Raw genomic sequence first — 17,078 nt, 5'->3', positions numbered from 1 at the left:
ATGCACAATCTTTAAATATTTCTTATTCATAGTGATAAAAGATGACAACTTCCCTCTGATTTTGCTGCATGTATTTTAAAAGATACTTTGTTCTACCTTGGAGGACTACCTTTCAGGGTGAGCTAAGAGATCTCTTAAGTTTGTTATTGAGATGTATTCTGGAGTAAGATTGAGATACTAAAAGATTTATTATTTCCACAGGGATATACATCTTTCTGCATAGTTTCCCTTTCAGTGATACTTTATTTAATATTTTGACCAATCTTGCACATTTGCCGTCACCTTTAAGAGGCAAAGAAACTTATTTCAACAAGTTAATTTTAGCATCAGGTTGCTGAAATCTAAAAAAAATAAAAACCACTCAAAATATTCCTGAGCACATTAGAAGTATTAACATACAAATGACTTAAATTCGAACCAGTTTTACAACTATCTTTGCTCAAGCAATGAAAGGGGTCCTATGGCAAATACATCAACTCTGTCAATATATGGAAGTTTGGAAGCAGATAACTAAAGGAAACCAAGCAAAATTCCCCTGTGACAAATAACTTCTTAAGTAGCAAAATAAGGAATTGCTATTTTATCTTTCCAGCAGACGTACGCTCTTGCCATTTCAAGGCCCTATTGTAGAGTAATGTATGTATCTTAATTTGTCAGAGAGCCTTGCAGCCTGCAACAGGTGGTTTCACAATATGCTCTGCAAATGGAAAAAAAAGTGGGCTCTGCTTTTTGGTCTTCCTTCTTTTGAAAAGATGATGCTATTCATGTACATTCACAAAGCTCAACAGCTGGCATCCAGAACTTCCTGGGAAGAGCTGGGCTGTTTCCAACAGACATAAGGCTAAGGTACGTGCTGTGCCAGTGTCCAAGACGGAAGCTTTTAACAAAAGATAAGATTAGGTATCTCAATTATTTGGCTTCTCTTACACAAGGGAAGGTTCTGGCTCTCAAAACCAGATTCATTCCTAAAGAGTAAGATGCAGACAGGTTATAAGGAAGGTACACTGCCCAAGTGGATAATTTCTGTCAGCCTTGTGACAGTCATTTAAGACATTTTTGCGCAGACAGCTGGTTTTATTCAGTCCAGTTGTTGTGCATGAACAGCCAACATTGGCAGCAGCGTATAGGAGAACGGGAGCAGCTCCAGGGCAGGAAAGGAGTATCAACGACAGGGAGGCAACAAAAGGGACTTAAGGGATAAGGCTATAGCGGAAAGGGGGAAGAACTATTTCCTGTTAGGACCAGCACAGAACATTGCCTACTCAATGCAGCTGAGATGAGACACTGCAAAACACCACAGTAATCAAAGAGCTTGGTGGGGGCTGTTGGTGAAGATAGGCTTTGCAGATTAAAATGGACACAATTTTTAAAAGTTAGTACAATTTCTAGTTTTACTAAGAAGTACAGTCACATCATCTAACCATATTTAGTTACCTGCCTAAGTTGAAAGGCTAGGCTCCCTACACAGGAAATGAGTAAAAGCTGCTTCATAGGATGAGTTTGAGAAGAGAAGCCCACTCCAGGCAACTAAGGGTGTCCTGTAGTGATGCTCCTCTCCCTCATTTATGGATGTTCAGTCCTAATGCTACCTTTAGAGACAAAGGGTCCAAGATAACCATCCAACACTACCTGTACAGAATTATTACCTTTTCTGAATTATTTTACTGATCTCAAGACAAATATCATCAGATAAAAGTCAAGCTTGGAAGTTTCGTACATTTACTGCCTGAAACATTTCTTGATAATTTATGTAAATACAAAATCTATGCAAACATAAGACACAAAACAAGCTAAAAGTTTGGGTTGATTGCTAAATGTTTAAGTCAAACAATGGTACGGTTCTGTTTCAATTAAGAATGATGAGAGACAGTGAAATACACATGCATTGTAGGTAACCGATCCCCTTAAGATATGCCAGTCTGCAAATTTAGCCCATTAAATGGATTAGTTTTATAATATTTCCATTAAAATTTACCATCCTGAAAATCTGTCCTCCAGAAAGATTCCACATAGGTAGTTTTCCCTTCCTTCTTTTCGTATGAAGAACAGTAACGAACACTCCAAAGTCCAGAAGAGAGTCACCATGTTGAAAGATTTGCCGCAACAATACACAGCAATTGAAAACTATACTATTTCACTTACACATTAAATGTCACATACCTATTTTAGTATCAAGAAAATTCTCAAAACTGTCTTTTGCTGAGATGACTACAGGAATTTCCTGATTGGTAAGCAAACTCACAGCTGTCACTGAAGTAAGTGAGTCTGAAAACAAATGTAATGATCGCAGTAAGTAAAATATGACAGAAAATAAGCTAAGAACATTACTTACTATAAAAACTCAGTGAAACTTGCATGAAATTTAAATTAGAATTTTGTTTAAATATGAAATGAAAAGCCTAATCATATTTCTAAAATTTCAGAAATATTAAAATCTTCAGTAAGTCTGACTGATAATAATTTTCATGATTAGAAAGCATACTTATAACAAACACCTGAATAAAACCAGAGTATTTAGACTACTTAAAAAAAGAAAAAAAAAAAAAGTCCTCCACTACTACTTGTGTGCTGCAGAGTTGTATGAATTAGCTTTAGGAAGTCCTGAATTATATACTAGGAGACATTACAAAATTAAGCAAAAATTCCAGTTACTCAGATGAAACTGAAGGGGCTTATGATTTGCTTTCTTACAGAAGAACTACAAATCATGAGAAATATTCAGCAGTGTAAAAACAGGAACCTAAATAACCGATTGATTTCCAAACAGAATATTCATGTCAGAGATGAGAACCCCTATGTCCACAGGGAAGGGGAGAGAGAAGAGAATCAAGGCTGATAAACTAAAATTGATTTACAATGTGTACTTTTGGTGGCTCAGCAAGAAGAAAATCAATCCTGAATACTCCAGGTTTTGAGGATCCAAACCTCACATCTCATTGTGGACCTGTTTCTGGTCCACATATATTTATATTTATAATTAAAATTTATATTTATAAATAAATTTATATTTATAAATAAAAATATATTTATAATTAAAATAATTATAATACAGACTGCTAAGAGCTTCCTGTCATCTATCTTCATAGCTAAGCCTAGGAAAATTTCAGTCTTGCATTGCCATGCATGAAGTCTTCTTGAAATGAAGTAGCAGCATCTTAGAGAATATGGCTACTATATCTCAGCAGTCTTGATAATAGAAACAATAAATTTATTTATATATGATAACTACTTTTCCAAATATCAGTTCTCCGAGATAGCCATGTTCTAGATATAATTTCTCATGTTCAAACCACCTCACAAAGCTTTCCTCTTCTGTTTAAAAAAATGTATAAAAGGAATAATTTCACTCTTTTAAAGCAACTAAGCAAAAAGCCTGATGAGCAGGATGCTGGGTGGGTAGGACAATCTGCTTTTAAAAATAACCTCTCTCTTCCACCCAGCAATACCTTTGATTTTATGCTGGAACCCAAAATAATAACTCCTGCTTATGAAGGCACTCTTTCTTTTGTTCATTTGCTCACATCATTACTCTAATAGCTGTAAAGAGGTGATATTACAGTTTCAAATGTAAAACAACGTATGAATAGTATTATAATGGGATAATGAACAATGTAAGGGTCAAATCTTTATCTCAGATACCTCACAATGATAAAACTAGAAGACTTACAAGATTCTAACTTAATACAAATTCTGCTAGGCTAAAAAAAAATAAGCATGTTTAAAACTGGTTGCTCATCTCTATTTACATAATATTGTTTACATAATAGTAGTCTAAAATACAGAGCTGTACTCTTAGAGTAAAGGTATTAGAACCTTAAGCTACTTTGCCATCTAACATCTTTTTTTTCCCCTCTCCTATAAAACACAAAAACACACCTTGTGAATTATTTAAATAAGAACACAGTGAAGAAAGGGAGTTACAAGACTAAATTTACTGAAAAGAAAACAATTAACATTTTCATGTTACTGGGGAATCTTTTTAAAATATATTGGTTAATGAGAAAATACGGTCTATCCAAGGCAAACAAAAAAAAATTCTTTTTATTTAAATGCCATTTTTGACCCTTTACACGTATCGGGACTGAAATGAAAATTGGAAAGTCCATGTAGAAATTATTTAACTTCCCTTCTTTGAAAAATACCAGTCTGTGCCTTTCTAATGCTCGAGAAATAGTATGAAGTATCAGCCAATTTCAACAGAAGAATGCATATAAGTATATTGAGAAGTAGCAGGATTACACAGCAATAGCAGATTTACAATTTGGGAATTATGTCCACCTTAAGACTTCCTTTTCAAAGTCTTCTGGCTGTCATTATTCCGGACAAGAGTTTCTTAATTTAGCCAAAGGTAAAGCCTATTGTTAATAGACACACACACACACAGAAGTATCTTCACATTAAAAAAAATCTAAAAAAATACATTGTAGTTCTTATTAAAAACAAGTTTAGCACCTATGTGGTTTGTCTTAAAATATAAAATCCAACAAAGATACAGGTACGCACATGGATGTGCGTTTCTGGGGTTAGTGCTTTGATTTGGCTGAATTATAAGAACTGCAGATTCCTTTGTTCCTCAATAAAAATGCTCCAGGCTTTGCTCAGCTCTGAGACAAGGGCTCTACATACTCAACACACTCAGTTTTCTGCCAGCAAGTGAACTTATATTAAGGTTAGAGAAATGAAACACTCAAGAATAAAGTAGATTCTGTTCAACCGTCCCAAATTCCCTTGAGATTACTGCTTCATTGCTCTTGACATCAGATATTATATAGACAATGAAGCCACGCATTTACCAGTGATGAAGAAGTAAATATCGAACAGCATCCTGAAGTGGAAACAAAAAAATGTTCAGTATACTTTGTATTTACTCTTAACATGTTCAGATTTTCCAAATAACAAAAAACCTGTATGCCAGGGATGATAAATAATGGCAGAATGATGTCAGAAGCCTTCAGGAAACCAGTTTACGCCAATTAAAGAATTACTTCTTTTTTGTATCCTCTGTCCAAGTCAGGACCTACCACAGGGCTACTCTGAATTTACTCCACCAGGATTTTGTATTAATTAAGGCTCTGCACAACAGAGTACTGTTTTGCAATCTACCAGTGACCCACTTTGCTATGTACTAGTGATCTCTTTCCTTCTTTCTATTCCCTACAGCAGGAAGACATCATCATTGGTGCAAGAGTGGGTTCTGCCGTCTTTGTGCTAATAACAAACTACTGTAAAGCCATGAGAATTTCCAACAGGCTGACACAGTCAGATTTGGACTATTCACTTCTGGTACATGAGGAAAGAAGAATCTATTCCATTGCTTTTATGCACTATGAAGTTTTACAGCCATTGCGAAAGGAAGAATTCTAAGGTACCTGCTGTTACTGTATCTGAAGTCAGGACAGGCTGACGTGATTCTGTGTGACATACACAAAGAATAAAAAGACCCTTTGCTTTTCAAAAGGAACAGCTCATGCTCAGCTTGACACTCATTCTCTGAAGACTGTTCTCTACAATTTTTACTCTTCTACAAAAAAATGCAGCAGAAAAATATCACCTTTTCCTGGGATGAACTCCCTCTGAAAGACTTCCTTGAGACTGCTGTTCCCATGCAGCAATCTGTGAGTTGGTAAGATATATAAATGAGAAGCTCCATAAATGGCTTCAGGTGTATAGGTGTAAGCTGCTAGCTTCTCTTCTGTTACTTTACCACTAACCTGAAAAAGAGCAGAAAATATCCCTGATTAATTTCTTTTTTTCTCCATTGGAAGTGCAGTGGTTTTAGATTCCCCTTTGTTTTTATGCAACTAACATATATCACCCTTAAAATTCTGAATAGAAAGCCAGAAGTATTCCCACTATAGGGAGCTTGCAGAATAAAATCTTGACAAAATTTACATTTAAGACCTTGAGAAAGTTGCTATACAATCTTGCCTCAGTTTATCCAAATATTTATAAAAATATTGATATTCTAAAATCATATGCAATATTATGTTGTGCTACTGATCCAAATTAAATCCCTGGTTATGTAACCTGGAATCCTTCTACTCCCTTTTAATACTCATGCGGTTCCCAGGAAATGGAAATAAGATGTTACCTCTGAAATCTAAAAGAATTTAAGATATTCTCAGCTACTAGGCTTTCCACCACACTCCTCTGATTAAGGCAATGCTGCAACTTATGTAGAGGAGTCAAATAATAAAAGGTGACACAGCATTAAAACAACTGGACATAAAATGAGAGTAATAAACCTAGAAGACTGCTTACGAATTATCACCCACCACTATCAACAGACTCTATATTTTTCAGTCGATTAACTGTGGAGTGTATGGGGGGTTTTAGGATGAGATTTTTCTACAATAGATATTGATATACATTTTCAGAAGCAATTGTCAAAAAAACCTTAAACACAAAAATACACCTTCTAGCAGTGTACAACTCAGAAGTATTAAGAAAGCTTAAGCTATCTTAAATTGAGGTTCCCCAAAAATCAGTATTTCAAAATAAGAAGTCACTTGTATAATCTTAGATCAAAGTAAATGAGCAAAATAAAACTCTGAAGCCCAAGGGCTGACTTGTGCAGTCTTACTTGATAGTGCTTTTGGTAGTACTCCCCTAAATGTCCTGGCTTTCAGGAATGCTTATTAGTTGGCATGTATTTTCACACAAATACATACAGCCAATTTGCATCTAATGTTGCACTTGGAACACACAAACCCTTTCCTAAGGAGGACAGCAAGGAGCATGTCTTCAATCCACAAGTGGTGTTCTTCAGGATCTGTGCTGGTCTGTGCACGAACATACAATAATCTCTTTTAGCAGGTTTCGGGGTTTTTTGATACGAAAATCTGTTCCCATCACGCATTCCAGGGGTTGTGGCTAGCCCAATCAAGATAGCAGCATTGATATTTCTGACTTACCTTTAGGAAGAAGTCAAGAGAGCATCCAACACAGTCACCTATCCAATTTGCTTGCATTTCCTTTATACCATACCACTCAGGGAGATCGGACAAACCATCAAACATAGCCTGATGCAATGAACGAAAGAATTAGAACATTCAGCTTTTATAAGTGTACAAATTAAGACTATGGATTTAATTATAACTAACAGAAAAATGATAAGGTGCTGGTAAAAACACAGTGAGCTGTTTTTATACTGTTGCTGCTGCTCCAAATTAATCTCTTTGAGAACAGAATTAACATGGCACAAGCCAAGAAGTAAGACATATCCAACAGAAATCCTACTGCTATTAAAAGAGGCCTTCCTTTTGAATGGGCTAAACTTTAAACACAAAAGAAAAACCTGATAAGTAAACAAACAGAAAACATTCCCAGTGGGTGTAAATAGTGGGAAATCTAAATGATCTAATAGGCTGAACAAGATTACTGACACATAAGAGATGTGCTTGCAGGTATGAAACCTGCACTTGGATTAGTTATTCTAGGCAACAGCACGGAGATGGCAACCAGATAAAACACACTCATATGACCTAAAATTTTCAAGCTCTGACCTAAAATGGCAAAATTGAGTTTCCAGCTGCCTATGTATTTTTCATATTTCATACTGATATTTTAGCAAGAACAACAGGCTGTAAAATTGAGTGGGATCTTTAGGTGATATCATCCTTTAAAAAAAACACCAAAACCCAACCCCCACATCATCATTTCAACAATAGTATAACCTATTATGCAGCAGGGAAGAAATTAAGTGTTGGCTCCTTTGTTAGCCATAATGTCTAACAACCAGCCTGTAACTTCTATGTATATTTATACTAAGGAAGAGACAGATCCATATATTTATGAGCTTTCTGATGTGTAGCATGGAAGCATAACAGACTATTCCAATTCAACTAATATTTGCCTAAACCATTTGAACAGTGTGTTTTTAATAAAAGAAATCTATAAAGAAGTAAAGGAGAAGACATACAAAGGGCTGGATAACTCAAAGCTCATCTCATTTTTCACTTCATAATTTCAAATTTGTATTAAGAATACTCCATGACTGTCCAAATTCTGTACTTTGGCAGAGTACAGCCAGAGGCATGAGTCACTCAGACAGATGGTGGATACACTGAACAATTACAGTTAAAGTCTAAGAATAAGGTAACATGTTGAATAATTTTTCCTTCAACTCTGGTCCCAATACCAAATGTGCAAGCTCTTTCTTATCTCATTGATTGACAACAACCTGCAAGAATGGGCAGTAGCTATTACGTGCTGATCAAATTAAACAGTGGGTCATTACATAGTAGTCAGTGAATACACAACTCTTTTTTTGCCCCCCCCCCCAACTCTTGCATTTTAACTACATTCTTAAATATTTCAAAGTAAGATGCATAAAAGACATTATAAAGATTACTTTCTAGTTACTGCTCTGTTGTATGTCTATAATTCAAAATACAACAAAGGATATGTCCTTCATGAATCATAAAATTACACAACCACTTGGGATTATTATTGCTTTCTGCATCCTTACGAATCAATTTCATTTTCTGATGATTTATAAATAAAAGAGTGATAAGGTTTTAGAAGGTTCTGAAACACACTGTAACTTTAATCAGTTGCAGCTCACAATTGCAAGTATACCATATCACAGAGAATTCCAAATTTCATTAGTCTTATTAATTTTAGTGTTGCAGAGACTAATAAGCTTTATCTTCCATGAGAAACCCATGTACATATATACCTACTAAAGCATAATAAATAACTGGAGATATATAGATAGATGTAGAGATACAAGTATACAGCACTTTGGAAACATTCTTTGTAAGAATTTTATGCATTTTAGAAAGAGTGAAATTGTGGCAGTACGTACAGAACTTGCTGGACACATTAGCAGATGTTTATAAATTCTTCTGCTTGAATATCCACCCTAATCTACATTACATTTTGCTGGCAGAAGCAGCTAAATGTGCATACGATCTACTGAAACTGTACAGCTTGTAATTGCTTGCCAGCTAAACTTTCTAAATGTTTTTCACTGCAGGATTAATACAGCAAGATCCTTAACACCAGTGTGATAATGATTTGAACTCTAGGTGGCCTTTTTAGGAACTATAGGCTACAGTCTGACTTAGCCACATTCTTCTCCCAATAATGCAATTGCTTCATGCAGCTAAATACAGTAAGAATCAATAAGCTCCATCTGAAGCTTCACCTGAACAAAGATAAAACTTATTCTGCATGATGACAAGCCAAGGTTTGCAAAGACAAACCATTATATACACATGAGCAGTAGTATAGTATGATAAAACAAAAACAAACAAAAAACCTTAAAAAATTCAATATGGAATTATGGTTCTTTTGTAATCAACACACTACTTCGGTTTCTTATCAAGGCTACAAATAGCAGGTGGAGTAGATAATTAAATATATATAAAGCAAACACTTTACATATTGTTATAGAGGCAAAAAAAAAATATTGTATGTATACTGCTAGCATGTTAGTAAGTGTTTCTGTATGATAAATTAACCTAGGATACTCATTAACAGGAAGGCAGAAAAGCACATTAATTCTTACACCCATTAATTCATTGTACATTCAAAATTCATCCATGCAAATAAAGAGGTTTTTAAAAATTGCTTAATGGAAACCCTTTAAAAAAAACCTTTCATTTTCAAATCCAGTTATATTACACCCTGCAAAATCACAAATCTGTAAATACATGTTAAAACTATTATTAATTTTTAAAAGTTATATGTAGCCAGTTTAGGAAACTCTTGAACTGAATCTGACCAACATTAGCATTCCTGAATATAATAAGCCAATCATTAAAGAGTTAAATATTTAACTCCATGAATTTTGCCTCCACATTCTTTTCTAATATCACTGCCACATCTGGTAAAACATCTTATGAATTCGGCTCCAATTGTTATTTTGGAAGTACTGACACAATTCCTTAAACAAAAATTCTGACCCTTAAGGGCATGTATCTAACTCCTAGTCATCTGTGCCACCACTGTGTTAACTAGGTAACCCAGAAAAGGCAATCAAGAAGATTCCCAGCACGCAGGCAAGTAAATAAAAGTAAAACTATGCTGGATTCTGCAAGGGACAAAGAACAATAGCAGCATTACAATCCAGTAAGCAGAGAGCAATAACCTTATCAAATAAATTTCATTTTGAAATCTCTGTGGATGATTTAAAGTGACAAACTTGGAAACATTATGGAGCAGTCTTTATACTTTCATTTTTCATGGCTCGGGAAGAGATGATAAAATGTAAAACAAAAACATCTAATTACAGGAGAAATTATTCCCATCTTAATTAAACACAAGTCAAGGTAAAGCGTAAATACATTTTGGCAGTCTTTCAGATCTGAAGATAGAGTCATGAAAAAGCTAAAGAAATCAAAGCTACATTCAGGGATAAGAATGACTTCAAGGCTTTTAAACCTCTGGGAAAGTTTGACTTAAGTGCTGGAGAGGTTAAACATTCAGGATAAACTGATGTTCACAGTACTGCTTCACTCTTTCGGAACACCTAGAAAATTCTGGCATAGCTAGAAGATGAAAGTTAACCAGTTCAGATGAGCAGAGAGTCACAAAATCAAGATAAGTTTGCTGAAAATTCATCACACAATGACCATGTCTGAAACTAGAAATAATGGAAAGTGGAAAACTGATCTCATATATCCAGCTGTTTATTCTTTTGAAAATTCGTACAGAAACAGAACTTCAGTTTCACAATCTTCAGGCAGAAAAAAGTAAATAAAATTAAAGAACAGAAGTGTTTTATAATTTCCTAAGTGTATCTCAACTCCGAAATTCCCTCTCTGCTTGTAGTTAAAAGAGGGAGAATTCTGCTGAGCAGAGAAAAAAATCAGTCTCTGACTCGGGAAATTGAAATTTTTAGTGTGATCAATGTCTGCCACTAATGTCATACTTAGTGAGAAGATTTCAACTCCTCCATGACAGTAAACGAAATAAAGTGAAAAACCTAAATGTAAGCTATAAAGCCAAATGTTTACTCTTTTTTCCACGAAGATACTTTAAAAATTTTGACAAACTTGCAACATAACAGGACTAAAAAAAAAGCTAAAGACTACATAAAATCATTCAACACAACTTAATATATTAACTAAGGTATGTAAAACTGAAGTTAGGCTGCCCACTGTTTTATTTTGCGCACTGTTACACAGTTCCTACTGTGATTATGCAGTACAGCTTCTGCTTGCATTCAATTTCTCCTTGTTTCATTTTTTTGTTGCTTTTTTTGGGTTTTTTTCCACTTTCAGTCATTTCTGCCTGTACTATCATAGGTCACTTTTAACTCTTATTTCCCAGGTGTGAAGTATACTGAAAACAAACATTAAAAAGGAGCAACAACACAGATGCTGTATGTGCTTAAAAGTTCTTCCTTGTAAATATCTGAACCATCAGTTTTCCCCTTTCTTTATCATGTAATTTATGGTTGATACACATCTCTGGTTTGATTATGAAGAACTGAGGCAAATAAACTATTCCTCAAAAGTAAAAAGTAAAGTCAGATTTGCTCTCCAGAGCTATCCTCTTTGTAGCAATTATCAAAGAGAAGATATTCCCTTTCCACTATAATGAAATGCGTCTTTGGCATAAATGAGTAATTCATTCCATAAATATAAAAGCTTGTTAAAACATTTGTTATCATTTTTAGCAGCACTGAGCATTCACTGTTTCGGTTAATCTTATACCAACAGGAATTTAAATTCATATTCCTGTAGCATCAAATGTGTTTAGCTGTGTTTAAACTAAGATGAAAAGATCAGCCTGGTCTGGATATCCACAAACAATTTTCTGCCTTGCTAAGCTGACAAAACAGGTGTCATTTTTTTTCATTAATGAATTGCTAAGCAAACTGTGGGGAGAGTGCTCTTTGTCCCTGTCCAGGAGAGAGCTCTCAGCCTAACTCAAGATGAAGAGTTTCAAAGTAAGGCTTCTCAGGCCCATTCTGTTGGAAGAAGACAACATGAGCAAGAACTCAAGCATGGGAAATGAAAAAATCAGATGCAAAGCATGAAATCTAAAGAGCCAGCACTTCTATTTTCCTCAATGATGAGGCATTAGCTCATGCTATAAAATCCAAAGTACTGTCAAGATCTTAACATCCTAAAACGCAGAACTTCAGTTTCATTACATTTCACTGCCACTCTGCTTGATATCTCAGAAATAAAATAGAACATAAATAAAAACAAGGAAAACACGATAACATAAAACAATTCCAATTCTATTCCCGACCAGACAAAGAGGCTGTCAGATACAGTGCAAATCCAGAGAAAAGCTGGAGAAGAACTTGTAGATCTTTTGCTGTTTCCCTTTCATAGAGTTCACACCATGCTAGACATCTACATTCCTGCCCTTCACAGAATGTAGGGATTTGTCTCTGAATGTATGAATGAAAAATTAAAAAAATAAAAGAAAAAGAATACTACTTATCTGTATGGCAACGGTAAATTAGAGCGGCACAATTTTGTAGGCTCTGTCACTTCTGCTAGTATTTAAATTAAACATACATATGCTGTCTTATTGTTGTGCAGAAAGGGAGATGATTTAAGGCAAAATTTGAGGCTTCAAAGTTGTTTCTACTTTTTATTTTGTTCAAAAAGATAATTTCCTGGTTATTTAGGTGATTTTTGAAAAGCAAAATATGAAAAAATATTGTATCAAATTATTTTAGGAAGAAAAGGTACTATGCAAAGACAAACCTTATAGATTCAGGACTCAGTTGACTGCATAAAAGACCACATAGCGATTTACAGGTACACACAGAAAATACTAACATTTACAGATAGATTTTTCCAATGAATCTGCCTACAGATTCAGCTGGGTAACCATAGCAACTAAATGTTTTAGCTAAAACATCTTAAATGCACAGACAACAATTTGAATAACAATACCATCAGTTAAGGCATTATACTTTTATCACAGAAATCTGTCAAAAGAAAAATGACAATTAAAATGTTCTTTAAAAATCCATAAAAGCTTTTAGGCCATTTCAAATATACTTAACATTTTAAAAAATAGGTCATGATTACTTTTATTACTTTACATAACCAAAATGCTTTCTCCTAAGCATTTAAAGCATGGTCAATATTTTTGACCTTCAAAAAAGATTCATTGTCAACGATAAATTGCCCTGTGAGCAAACAATGCTTTATTTGCTGCATTTTTTATTTCAAGAAAGACTGGCTGGTGCAGTAACAATAAAGAAATCAAAGCAAATACACAGAAGATGATTCCTCTGGACACAAGAGAAATCTAAAGAACAGCGTGTGTAGGAATGAAACAGACTCCAGTAAAACATGAGATAATTTCACCGCCCATCAATGATTATGTAAATCTTTGTTGCTATTTGACTAATAATTAAAGCATTACAGATGAAGATTATCCTTAGTAGCATTTGTTTTAATTTAAGGTTGCAAGATACAGGCAAAACCATAAAATGATAAATGAGTGAAAGAGAGGAACACAGATGACTAGAAAGATCATCAATATGCAGTATAAATTAGGTTGAATAATTACAACGAAATAATTTGTGGATGTTCCAAGTAGAGAATAAGTTGTATGCATTCATATTCACTCATTTGCTAACTGGTAATTTGCATGAAGAATTAGGGGATAGCAGATTCATTAAGTTTATTTTAAATGGAACTTTGTCTATGAAACATGGTTATGAAATAAAGACTTACATTTTCCTCTAAGCCACACAGAAAAAAAGTTACTAGAAATAAAGCTCTTTTTCAACATGCTTTCCTACTATATCAATTTAAACACAATTCAGGGATAACTTCTGAGAGGAACAGGGAACATATATGCAGAGAGCCTTGTTGCAGAAAAAGGGCAAGGAAGGTGGAATTTTCTGACATTTGGCCTTGGACTTCTATAAGGTTTTCAGAAGAAATAATAGTCACTGTGAAGGTGCAAAGCAAAAGGCGACCAGAATCGAATGGTTTTCTCCATGAGATATTGAAACTAGATTAAGGCCTCACTGGAGAAAATGAGTGGGAGAAGTAGAATATACTTAAGGAATACTAACCATCTGAGTCTAAAACCAGCCACAGCAGGAAAATAAAAAAATCAAATCTTCCCCAAAAGATGCAAGGATTAAATCACTATCAGATAATTGCTTACTGCCTCCCATTTTTTAATTTCAAAATAAGAAGTAGTGAAACTTCAGTGGATAACTGAGATCTAGCCATACAACTCACTGAAAGCCTCAACCAGTTAGCTCTCTACCTTCTCCCAAACATCTTGCATAAGGAATGAATAAATCTGCTCCGTGCCCATGAACTTGTCCAAGCTGTGAAGATAAAGGAAATCAAGGCCCAGGTGAGTTCTGATATGAATTCTGGTAGTATGCCTCAAAGACCTAAAAGCAACTGTATGCTAACAGAAAACACGGGTCTTTGGATCAGAATGATTCTGACCACATGGATCTGGCACCATCTTGCCTTAACCTTCTGAATACCTTCAAAAGAAGCAATGCTAGACAAAAGACGTTCAACAGGCAATTGACTCAGAAATGAAGAATAAAGACCTTGGGGTCAGGCAAGTCCCATTCATCTACATAATGTCCTCCCAGATTTCCCATTTACAGGAGTCTGTCATATGGAGCACCGTTAAGGAACCTTCACCATCTAAGCCCAGCTTGTGTAAATATGCTTTTATTACCCCAGTATCCTGAGCCTTCAGGTGCCTGAAAATAACTGCAGAGAAGGCACTATACGCATATTCACGGTGAGTCCCAAACAACTGAAGAAAAGGGGAAATGAGATCCATAAAGAACCTGGTGTTATTCTAGACATGTGTGTTCATTGTCAACATGTCAGCTAAGGATAAAAACCCTAATTGTTGTACATATTTATCATTAGAAGCACAAATACCTGAAGTCTCTGAACAGGAAAGACTTTCAAAAAAAGGAAGTTGTAGTGGTAGTGATTCTGGTCCAGAATGTAAGACAGGAAAATCTCTTTATGGAAATTCATGTGTTCAAGATTAAGAGACATGAAATAATCCCCCCTGCTGAAGTGAAGATATTATCACCACTAATATTATAATCCTAAAATCATATTAGTGATTAAAGATCTTTAGCTTCTTAAAGTTAAAGAGATGTTTCTATCCTCCACACCTGTCCTGTTAGGACAAGCTCTGTAAAATGTGGAGCATCCTGTCAAGGGCTTTTGAAAAGAGGTGGGGAAGAAGGCTTGAGGAACAGGGTAGGAAGAGGGATAGCTGTTCAAACACTATTTAGGATGATATGGATTCAGTACAACTGTCAACAGCTTGAATCAAAGAAAAAGCATACAAAAAAATCAGATTTAGAAGAAATGACTTTTCACCCTTTGAAAAGTACAGGGATGACTGCTGTAAGGAATGAACAAATGTGTGGAAAGTTGAGTTTTGAGGATAATTAGTCAAGATATTCAGAAAGAGGAGCCAAAGTGTAGCATTTAAGATCTGTAATTTGGCTTCTCTTAAAATGCTGTTGTGAAGATTCCTGGTTATATCAGTGTGGGTGCAGAACTTCTAAGAGATTGAAGTACTTGACCAGTATTAGCTCAGAGGCAGTCTCCCTCCAATGGACAATCTTCAGTTGCAGCTTGCTGTTCATGGGTCACTCAGAACTGTAGGGACAAAATGGTCTTCAGAAAATAAGATATAACATGCTATGTAATCTAGCCTCTTGCAACTTGAAAGGAAAATAGAATTTATTTATTTTAATCTTCTAAAGCATGAAATCCATCTAAATACCAGATACTGGACTAGAAGCAGAGTCTGGTAATCTGCTATCTTATTTCAAGGTTTGTGGGGGAAAAAAATGTAATTTCCCCCCTCTACAACCAAATGTTTAAAACCCTTGCCAAAAGAAGCAGAGTGAGACTGTTCAAAATATGCCAGAACCAAAGCAGCAAAAATGGGAGTCAGTGGAGGGTAAGTGAAAACGAAAATCCAAACCACCTGCGGATACTTGGTAGCATCTGTCACAGTACAAGAAGTGGGAGCACATGAAGGCAACGCTCGCCAAAGCACTTGAGCTTGGAGCAATGTGGCATCATTCATCAGCTATCATACACCTCACAGAATATCAGTCATGCACAGAACAAAATTTTGGGAAACAGAGAGATCTGTAGAGTACTCAACTGACCTCTGCAGTTATGCATAAAGGTTTTGTAGAGGTTGATGTAAATATTTATCCCCAGATGAGAAGTAGAAGCAGTTGTCTTTCATGATGCCACTAAGATGCTCAAGAACAAGGGGTTGTTTGCACTTTTGCCCTTCATGTAGGTAGGTAATCTGAAGTAACCTCTTTGGGAAGATGAGAGGTTGCTATGGAGGCACAAGTTCTTCGCATTATCAGCTGAGCCTACTTACTGGAGAATGACATGTGGGAGACATGATCAGCCCATGAGCTGATGCTTTTCCTGTAATGACATTTCTTTGGTTAGAGACTAAAGACAATAGATGAATCCTCCTCCCTAGAAGTGGATATTAAGCAAGACATAATAACCCTGTAAGCCAAGGGCGTTTTCAAGGTTACTGAAAAACTCCTCAGTCTTGTCTTTTGGTCTTTATGAGTACAACCCAGAAATACCACCCATTTTTCCTACAACCTCTATAAAGAAAATAGACAAAAGATGTGCCAGCAAAGGTAGGAACTCTAATAAAGCTCCAGCCTCAAACTGAGGGAAACAGTGAGTTGAGGCAGCCTCTGAAACATCACAAAGGTGATCATGAAATATGGTGACAAGAGCACCGAGAAAACACTCAGAATATTGTGCTCATTTTGTGATTGCTCAGATATACTCCATTTTTCCTTCCACTACAGCAAATGTTCCCTCCTTACTGCCAGAACAGACAGCACAATCACAGAAAACATGCACCTCAAGTACCTTCTTTGTGTGTGTGAGATCAAAGCATCAGGCAGGATATAGATGTTTTTTCTCTTTATTATGAATGGACCTAGAGTCAGATCTGGATTTCTTATCCTTAGATGATGGTAGAAATTTGGTCTCTTGAATCTCAGCCTCTGAGCCTCCAAAAAACATCAAAGATGGATTTTTAATATTTTCTTAGAAATAACTTTCTCAATTTGTAATTGAAGTCTT

At 35.4% G+C, this 17,078-nt stretch overlaps 1 protein-coding gene across 1 annotated transcript in view; it reads right to left on the bottom strand.

Moving 5' to 3' along the window:
* LARS2 (leucyl-tRNA synthetase 2, mitochondrial) overlaps positions 1 to 17,078 on the bottom strand; it is an 87,448-nt gene that overhangs the window by 39,011 nt on the left and 31,359 nt on the right. The window contains exons 8-10 of the mRNA XM_069860002.1: positions 6,915 to 7,022; positions 5,552 to 5,711; positions 2,161 to 2,265 (exon numbers count right to left, since the gene is read on the bottom strand). Of these exons, the coding sequence (XP_069716103.1) occupies positions 2,161 to 2,265; positions 5,552 to 5,711; positions 6,915 to 7,022 (373 nt within the window). The remainder of the gene's footprint in view (positions 1 to 2,160; positions 2,266 to 5,551; positions 5,712 to 6,914; positions 7,023 to 17,078) is intronic.

This window comes from Phaenicophaeus curvirostris, chromosome 6, assembly GCF_032191515.1.
Source record: "Phaenicophaeus curvirostris isolate KB17595 chromosome 6, BPBGC_Pcur_1.0, whole genome shotgun sequence".
Taxonomy (NCBI): Eukaryota; Metazoa; Chordata; class Aves; order Cuculiformes; family Cuculidae; genus Phaenicophaeus; species Phaenicophaeus curvirostris.
Note: the sequence above shows the minus strand (reverse complement) of the source record. Positions and strands in the feature narration are given on the sequence as shown.